The sequence below is a fragment of the Gavia stellata genome, chromosome 17 (assembly GCF_030936135.1).
Source record: "Gavia stellata isolate bGavSte3 chromosome 17, bGavSte3.hap2, whole genome shotgun sequence".
In the NCBI taxonomy this organism is placed as follows: domain Eukaryota; kingdom Metazoa; phylum Chordata; class Aves; order Gaviiformes; family Gaviidae; genus Gavia; species Gavia stellata.
Genome location: NC_082610.1, coordinates 15,807,154 through 15,816,978, shown reverse-complemented (window position 1 = coordinate 15,816,978; position 9,825 = coordinate 15,807,154). Strand labels below are relative to the sequence as shown.

Below are 9,825 nucleotides of genomic sequence, written 5' to 3'. Positions count from 1 at the left end.
AAAAGAAACCAAGGACTTGCTCTTACTGGTAAGAACTAGTAAGAAAAATAAATGGTTCTCACATAATTCAAAAGTTGTGAATTTAATTATGTGGCTTCTCTTTAAGTTTGACTAAAAAAAATTGGTCTCTTTAAAATTTTAATGTCCTGGATTTCTGAAGGACGTGTGCAACCTTGTCAGTTGGTGATGTATTGACTGAGTAGTTCTCCATATATGATTTTTTTTTTATGTGTTTCTAATGTTTCATTTCCTTTTCAGATCTGCTAAATCTATTCCGAAGCCAAGGCTGGACAACCAGTACAAGGGAAGTGTTGCTTCTTTAAATGGACATCTGCTCTTGCGGTATGGCCCAGATATCCAGTAGCAATGGATTTAAACAGCGCTCCTCACCTTCTTTGGCAGCCGCCAGGTCAAAAGATGTGGACAAAGAGGAGGCGTTGCAGATGGAAGCTGAGGCATTAGCTAAGATGCAGAAAGAAAGAGGTGTAGCTGGTAATAAACAAACTTTTCATTCTTTAAGCAGCACCAGACAAAAAGCACAGGCTCATAACAAACAGGACCATGATCTCATGGTGTTTCCGGAGTCTGATGCCAAGAGCATGGAAGATAAACTAAGTACCATTGATATAGAGAAGCTTACTCATGCCGAACTAGAGAAACTGCTGCTGGATGACAGTTTTGAATCTAGTAAAGTACCTACGTTATCAGTGAGTCCTATTTTGAGCCCATCTGTGTCTTCGCAATTTTATCTTGGGCCTATGGGTCAGAGAAGACAGTGGACACCTGGGATACCAGCCCCTGTGACATGCACTTTACCTCCTATTTACCCCTCAGCTTCTTACACAAAACAGACTGGTGTATTTCAAAATGGATTCCATCCAAATATGTCCTCCTACCACTCTAGAGAACCTGTTTATCTTGGTCTTCCAAGACAGTCGCAATATATTTCATACCCATTGGCAGCTACTACACCTTTCCATCCACAGGGAAGACTACCTATATATCCTCCAGTACTTACACCAGAAATGGCAAAAGTATTTGACAAAATTGCAAGCACCTCAGAATTTCTGAAAAATGGGAGGTCAAGCACAGACTTAGAAATGACTGCTATCAAGTCTGCCGTTTCTAACCTACCAGCCTCGGAAAGCTGCAGGGATGTTAGTAAATTCGATTGGTTAGATTTGGATCCCCTAAGTAAACCAAAAGTGGATAGTGTGGAGACTTTAAATAAGGTAGAGAATGATGGAGAGAGGGCTTCAAGTATGACTGCTGAAGATCCATGGGATGCTGTGCTGTTAGAAGAAAAGCTGTTAGTAACTTGTCATCTTGAAAGAAAAGTTAATGGGAAGTCTTCTGGAGCAACAGTTACAAGGAGCCAGTCCTTAAACATGCGAACAACTCAACTTGCAAAGTTACAGGGCCAAACATCACAGGTATGTAAATCAGTATTTTTAAATTCAGTGTAATAGTAAAGATTAATCACAGCATTTAAAGACACTTTAAGGTCTGGATTTGTTTGTTAAATATTACTTGGCTTGAGCAGTGTCCAAATAATGGGATGTTACTGGCGTATGTATGTATTAGTGATACTCAGAAAATTGAACATTACTACTGAACTAATTCCCAAAGTAACCTGTCAGCTTTTTAAAAATAAATAAATAAGGTGGAATAGAAAGGTGGCATAGTCCAAACTCTTTTCTGCTCTCCCAGCATCACTTGCTGTCTTTCACAGGACCACTACAATTCTCTTTCATAGGGAGAAATCTTTTCTTCTGTACAGGAATGCTAGAGAGATTGTAACAACCTTTTGGTTACACTGTCCTGGAGGGTGGGATGCCTTTTGAGTCAGAAACTGTGTACTTCTGTTCTGAAAGAAGGGAAGCCATCTTTGTGTGATGTTACTTGTATCAGGCAGGGCAAAACAAGACATCACGTTTTAAAATATTAGTTACCTCACTAGAAAGTGAATATGAATGCTTCCGTATTTTTATTTTTTGGTAGAGAGTACAAAAACTGAAGGAGAAGTCTTCAGTGGAAAAGTGAACACCCTGGCAAGGATGATAACGGCAGGAAAAATTGTATTTGTAGAAACTGTTTGGGGGTGGGTAAAAGATTTGTTTGCCTTGGAGGCTTTTGATTGCAGCTGTTTTGAACCTTATGTATTGTCTTTCTAGGTGTTTTTAATAGGCTAGGGACATGCCACAAAAAACAACTGTTATCAGTCAAGGATATTTTCCAATTGCTCCTTAATTCTTCCCTCCCCCCACAACTTGGGGGGGTGTTTATGTTTTTATTAAAAGGAATTTTTACTAGACTGCAGCTTAAAGGGCTGTCTAAATTTCCATTGAAGTGAAATTTTTGGCCCCTCATTTGAAGGATTTCCTGTTTTTCTGGGCTAGTTGACAGTATTCTGGCAAAAGTTTAATAGAAGGGCAGTGGAGAAGGACCAAAAAAAACCCTAAACCCAAAAAACCCGTTTACCTCTCTTTTTAAGAGATCACATTTTTAGCATTACGTGTGTGAAGATCTTGTTTCTAACTTAATTTTATTTTTTTCCACTCACTGCTGAGCTGTGATATGTGACCTCTGTTATTTCCTAGTATTTGGAAAGGCATGTAAATTTGGGCTCTACAGCAGTTTGCTTCTTCAGTTTGTCGTGTTACCTAGTGATGTGTTTGTCAGTTTTCCAGTGATGTTTGGTTGGTTGTGATATAACTATTGACTGGAATAGCTAGACTATATTGGATCAGTGCTTCTGAGATGTTGTCTGTAGAAATTAGTATTTGGCTGTTGCTAAATGAAATTTGTTTTAATAAATTCCAGGATTTTTTCAAGAATGCAGGATTTAAATGGGTCTTTCCAGTTCATCAGGTCCAATCCCATGCTATTTGCAGATCATGTGTTAACTGATTCATAAAATGCTCAAGCTCTGCCTTCATGTGTGATCTTTTCCTCCTGCTACTTTTCCTTTAAAGGCTGTTCTAGACCCTCACTGTCTTCATCAGTCATCTGATATTTTTCAGCAGAAATGCATTCATAACTAGCTCTTAGTAAATGTTCTTCTAAACAGGATGGAACAGCAGATATTTAAGTTAAAGAACCATTTTGATGTTTACCTCAAAATGTTATAAGAGACAGTGACTTTCTGTCATCTTTCATTGCAAGTTCTGTGTGATAGCTTCTCTTTCCTGTCACTTTTTTTGAAGATGGCTTATGAGAATTTTAGTTCTGTATGTGAGAACCCAGTGTACCATGTGCCTTGTACAGTGTTATGAATAAACCCTCATTACAGGTAGGGTAGGCTTGATACACTCTTATTGTGTTTGCTTTATTCACAATGGCATCACAACAGCACATATTGATCCTGTAGTCAATTAACATATCTAATTTACTTAAGCCACCATCTTTTTCAAACAAATTTGTAGTTTATAGCAGATTCCTGCAGTGAATGCCTAATTGAAGGACTGAGATTTACTTTCCGCTTGTGTCTCTCCGGTCTGTGGTTAACTAGTTTTGGCATAATACTCCAGTTCTAGTCTGTGTTACGAAGTTAGCTGATGATACAAGACTGCAAATTATCAGCAGGGGTGTTTCTGCTTCTTATGCTGAGTTAGTAAAGAAGGTAATAGATAGATCTAAAGACGAGTCTCTCAAACAGATGTCCTTTCAGCATAACCTGTGGCTTTTGCTTTATCTTTTGCCCATCCTGTGCTGCTAGTTTATTTTCTAGTTGAAATAATTTTCATATTTGATGAAGTATCTATATATTCAGTATTTCCCTTTAAATACTTCAGTGTTTGTCACGGTCCTTTCTGAAAGCAGAGGCAAAATCATCATTTTATCCTATTTTAGGTGTTGTCTTCTCTACCTTTCCTCTCCACAGAGCTGAAGAGTATTGTGGCTTTATATACTTATGGGATTTAATTTAACTTGACTTTTGGTAATTTACTGGGGTTTTTATTGCTAAGAGTAATTGTATTTGCAGACAGTCTATTTTTGCAGGCTGTGCTGATATGAACTATTTGTCTAGTTTGGCCTGAAGGCCTTTCTTACAAGTTATTTCCTGTTTGATAGCTTTTGCACCTCCTAGATTTGCTCATCTGGGAGTTAAAGAAACTCAAATCCTACTTGTTGCTCAAAACCCTAATCATCTGAGTCCAGCCAATTTTAAATAGATTTCTTAGTTTATCAAAGCTTGTTCTCCTGAAATAATCTTCCAAAATGTGATCAAAAGTTAGTATTGGAATTCAACTAAAAAAGCAAGGAGGTATTTAATGTTCTTAATTTTCCACCAGGAGGTGATTTCCAGCAATAGGTATTTGAATTAACATTAGGTTTCTTTCCTTAACCAAATGTGACCCTGAGGTCAACTATGGGTAGCCAAATAAACCTTTTTTCTTTGCTCATTACATTAGAATTTGTTTACCCTGGCTAAGCTTGCATGTGTAGAAATGTGTTGTAGTTCCCTAAACTTTTTTAATTTAATGGCAGAATAACCTGCAAATTTTGCTGTAAATAATTCAAAAGTGTAACAGAATGGCATACAGTGGCAATGTTGTGTCACTGGTGTGACTTTATTTTAAGTAATCTCATTGTGTATTGCTTTTATACTCTGGTTAGAGTTGCAAAGTGCTTTGAGTGCTTACTTGTAGTATTACTTAACTTCTTTAAAAAGAGGTCTTAAATAGAGAAAATTTACTATTTGTATAGCCAGCTTCTTGATTTGGAATGATTGAGTTTTGTGAGTGCTGACCAGCAGTTAGTTGAACGTTTGTCAAAGGTGTTTACTTTTCACTTCCTATGTTAACTTCCTGAATCCTTGTATGATTCTTGTTTTGTTACTGTGTAATTGCTTAAGGAATACATGTACTAGATAGAATTGCACAGGTTTATCAGTAGGTCTTGTGCAGTTGCCCGGAAGTATTTTTATGTGATAGAACCTGAGGTGTTAGAATGGAAGAACCTTTTTAAAATTAAGGTATTATACATGCTCCTGAATCTCATTCCAGGTTTTGTGGCTTTACAGCTTCCTGTTCTAATTGCTTCCCATGGTATGGCTAACCCCCAATTATACAGAATTTATCCTTTTGAACTGATCAGCATTCATGAAACCAGTATTTTAGCTGAAATAACTAGGTTTAAATGCAATTCAAGTGGCAGTTATGGGTTGCGTATATTATCTCTTCTAAGTTTATGCTATATTGCTTGAACAGGTTAATTTGAGCAAAAAAAGTTCTAAAAGGAAAAGGCTTGACAGTCTCTAGCTCTGCATGTTACAGATTTGACCCCTTTTCTGAGACAGTCTAATTTGACTGTATTGTCTGCTATGCTGTAATGAAATTAGATGCTCAGCTAATAATAAATAACCCATGTACTAGTTAAGTAGTTATTCACTATTTCAGGTATGAATAAATTGTGATGATTTTCTGAAAATCAATAGCGCAGTCTGCTTTTTTTCTGGACTTGTGGGTAGATTACAGGTTTCTATAAGCGTTGTAAAAGCTCTGGATGTAAGATGTGACTGGTCAGAAGGCTTCATCCTCTGTGTGTAATGACCCTAAGTTGGACATGAGTAATTTGATACCACGAGATTAGTTCTGAGTTCAGTGTTCTGAATGCTGCTTCCTTCCAGTGTACAATTTATCTTTTCCTGCTTTATAGCAAAAGGTAGTCATGGGCAGAACTGATGTGTAATGGCTCTTCCTGGGACTATACCAAAGGCTGAATCACAGAAGTGGAGGAAAAAACATTTGTCTGTCTTCCTCCTTTGGTTCAGCAAAATCTACTGCTGAGAGCTCAGGAACTGTTATGTTTGCAACTTAATCTTAACTGATAATGATGCTGTCAAATTACCTTCTGTAAAGGAGTCACTGGTCCAGTGAATCTTTACTTTTCAACTTAGTAATGATACACGTTTTTCTCCTTAGAGAAGTAGACATAAAACTAATACTAAACCTCAGACTCCTGAAAATCTATCATCTACATGTGGCTTTGCTGGCTATAGGAATATGTTTGCAGCTATTTAAATACTGTATTATCTTTTGAGTTGCAGAAAGACAATGGGACCACTGGCATGCTGACAGAAAACGTGCTTCTCCAAGAAATTGAAGGGCAGAATCAAGAACTGTCAGCTTTTTCTCAAGCAGTTACGAAGTAAGAAATTACTGAACACAAATAAGCTTTCAGAAGAAAAAAAGCTAAATAACTTGTTTTCAGTTAGGATGACAAGGCCAGTCATACACTTGGTTTTTTTGCTTGATGGGCTGGATTTCAGTATGTGTCCTTTTCCCTTCTCTTATCCCAGTTTTTCCTGGTTTTGTCTTGTTTTTTCAAGAATGCAACTGAACTGTTGGTACTAAGGTTTTTGTATTATCATATCTCTTCTTTATTCTTTTAGTCCTGTGACTTTCCTCTCTTTTTTCCTTATTTTTATAATACTTTATTCTCAAACTATTTTTCTGTATTTCTATATTCTGTATCTCCTTCTATATATTTTTTAATGTAATTACTTTTGAAAGAATCTAGAATCATTTTTTGTTAGTTGATGCACCTCACTGAATCCTGTCACTTAATGGCTTTCTAACCCTTAAATGCTCTCATTTTTTATTGCTTCCACAACTGAAGTTCTGTAGCAAATAAATAAAACCTTCAAACCTGTTCCTGCTTTGATCAGGTGGTGAAGCTTCTTAAAGGCCATACCAAAGAAGATGGGACTTGATAACACAGAATGCTCCTATGTTTTTTTGCTTGCTGCCACAATTTAATAAGAGGTTTTTTGCTCTCTTCCTAGAGAAGACAAACTAGGAGTCTTGCCTTTTTTCCTCTCAAGATCAAAATCCAAGAACTAATGAAGGAAAAAGAGATCTTTGAAGGATAACACTATTTTTTAAAACAGGAATATTTATGAAATGAAAAGTAAACTCCATAAAACCAGTGAGAAGGCATATACCTGTGAAACTTACTGATGAACAACATGAAGACAAAGCTCACATAAAATAGGCTTGTTGCAACAGTTTCTAGTTAAATCTAATTGTTGCCCTTTCTTTCAAGACCCAGTGTTCAAAATGCTGATGGAATTTTGACTGGACAACTCATGCTAGAGGGATTCCTTCCCGCCCCCCCCCCCCCCCCCCCCTTCATGCTATTGTCAGGAATCAAGATGATGAAATAGATGACCATTATAGATGAGTTCTGTTCTTAATGTCCTACAAAACTACTACAATGTTGGCAGACGGTTAAGGTTAAATTATTTCATCTATGTTAATTAGCAGGAAATAAAAAGCAGCTATCAAAGTACTGTCTTCTCATTACTAGGTGAATGTTTTATACTGTTTGTGTCCTAAAGAAAAGCCTTTCCCTTAATTTAGGCCTCTTTCTCAACTTCCACAACTTGGAATAACTACCTTCTGCATCGTATCTAAGTTGAGATTAGACTTCCAAAAATAAAAGCATGTAAAGACTTTTGTGGTGTTTTGTACATAAAAGAAACTACTCTTTTTTTAAACTAATTTTTAGCAAATGCCATGGATTAGCTTTTTTAAAACTGTTTTAGAGCTTAGCTTCTACAGAAGCTGGGTATGTCCTGTAAGCGTTGACCTATTAAATATTTTAAGCTATATGGAAAACCTGCCTAATTATAAGCTAGGTTTTTCCCCTCTCATAACTACCACTTGGATAATTATTGTGGGCAGTGTTCTGTTGAGAGTAGAAAAATTAAATGGTATTTTGTACATACAATTTAGGTAAAGAGCAAAAGGTAGTCTTTACTGTTCTGGCTTGTGGTTATTACTATGTTATTTTGCTTTGGTCTTAGACTTATCCATTGCAATGTTTCATAAACCTTCTCTACTTTCAGATTGAGGACCAAGTTTCCTTATGCTAATCAGCAAACAAATCCAGGCTTTGTGCTGAGTCCAATCATGCTGCAAAGAAATATAAGCGGGGAGAGTGCCAGTATCAAGGTTTCTATAGAAATCGAAGAATTCCAGCAACCAGTAACTTTTACGTGTGATGGTATGTTTCTGATTTTTAAACTGGAGTTTGCTTGTAAGACTTAGAATGGTGGGTTAAGACTGTATACTCGGTCTAGGCCAGTGGCTTTCAGTTTTTGTAATCCCTGGGTCTCAGGTGCGTGGGTTGCTTGCGGGGAATGTGGAAAAGGTAACTGAAGAAAGAACCTAATTTTGGGTCAGTGCTTCCATCAGAAAATATTTAGAAGCTGACAAAGTGAAACACTTTTTAAAAAAGGAAAGCCAAGCACTATTCTATCCACGGCTGGGAATAGTTTTTTCAAGAGTTTGACCTACTTTATGGTAATTGAGGGGACGGTGACACCAGGACTGAGATTCTTAACATCTTATTTTTTTATTTCAACACTCTAATGTGTGTTTAAATAAACTCCTGCAGGCTATCTAAAAATTCAGACAAATTGCTTTTGGGAAATAAGAATAAACACTGAAATTATGTATTACTTGACTTCAATATATGCTTATGAACACAAACACTAAAATAATACTGTCGTGATGTACCACAACCATCTGGCCCAGTTTTGTGGGTAACCAGGAGTATTAGCTTGGGGTGGAACTTGTAGGTTTGCCTTGTTCTTGTACATAAATTCATATCTTCTGTACAGTCAAGACTGCACAGCGTGTTTGTATTAAAGGCTATAATTCTGGATGATACCAACTTCTGGCAGTTCTTGGTGATGAAATAACTGATAATAAATTCCCTCAGGAGCAACTTACTTTTTAGCCTCTATACTGCTGTAGTCTCTTAGCCCTTGTGAGGTGTCCCATTCCCAGACACTGTCACCTGGTAGTGGGTCTGTGCTGGGGTGGATTTTATTGTTTGGCTCTCTATCTGTAACTGTAAATGCTTTTGAGTTTGTTTTTCTCAAAAGATAGGAAGTTGCTCTATTACTCACTTAAACTAGCTGCTCAGTTGGAAAACAAGCTCTCAATGCCTAAGTGTTTTCATTCTATATTAATTTGCTGGGCCTTGTAGTTATTCTGCTGTGCTGTAATGCTCTTTTGTTAAGAAATGAGGTGGACTGTAAGTGTAGCCTAGGAAGGGTTTCTGCTCTTCATCCTTAAAATTACACTTTCCTAATATTACAGGCTTAATCCTGTCCTACAGAAGGCTTTGGAAGCATAACAAAAATGTTACGGCTCAGCCCTTTATTTCTAGAAGTTTTGTGAATACCTTGGAATGTGTTTTGCATTCTAGCCCCACATATCTTCTTCTCGGTGCTTTCTGCTCTCTTCCTGTTTCTGATGCTGAAACTAATCACAGTTAAACTACTTGTCTTCCATAGCTAGTGAAAGATAGGTATCAGTAGCCCATACGTGACTACTAATAGGTGTATTTAAAGTTATTCTCTTTACTTCCGTTCTTGGTCAAATCGTTGCATACCTTAGCATCCTAATGCTAGAACTACTTTAGTATGGCTTTCAGTCCTGCTCAGAAGGAGCTGCAGCCTTTCAGTGTTCTGACAACTCAATGTGTAGAAAGTACCCAGGAGGGAAACAGATTAACTATAGAGCTTATTTGGGTATACCTATTCATTTTGCATTCATTTATTAGACTTTACATGGAAGTACAAGTCTACCTGAGCAGTCATTGCATGTCAACAAGAAATTAATGTCTTTCAATAAGACGGAGGGCAGGAAAAAGGTGGTAACATTATCTTTGCATTACTCCGCTAGGCTTTGCAGGACTGGCAGACATTAACCAATGCAGCCTGTGACTAGAGCCCGTAAACTGTTAGTGCGTCTTTTTTTCTCTGTCTACCACCGTATTCTCTACTGAAGGTAGTACAGCAGTTTC

At 37.2% G+C, this 9,825-nt stretch overlaps 1 protein-coding gene across 4 annotated transcripts in view; it reads left to right on the top strand.

Moving 5' to 3' along the window:
* Positions 1-316: 316 nt before the first annotated feature.
* The window catches only part of PIK3C2A (phosphatidylinositol-4-phosphate 3-kinase catalytic subunit type 2 alpha), a 41,007-nt gene continuing 31,498 nt past the window's right edge, over positions 317-9,825 (top strand). For 2 of the 4 annotated variants that reach the window (XM_059826154.1, XM_059826151.1), the window contains exons 1-3: positions 317-1,433; positions 6,053-6,153; positions 7,856-8,013. In XM_059826154.1, the coding sequence (XP_059682137.1) occupies positions 324-1,433; positions 6,053-6,153; positions 7,856-8,013 (1,369 nt within the window). In that variant the 5' untranslated portion in view covers positions 317-323. Of the gene's footprint in view, positions 1,434-6,046; positions 6,154-7,855; positions 8,014-9,825 lie in introns of all 4 variants that reach the window. The other 2 variants (XM_059826153.1, XM_059826152.1) reach the window with 2 other exon arrangements.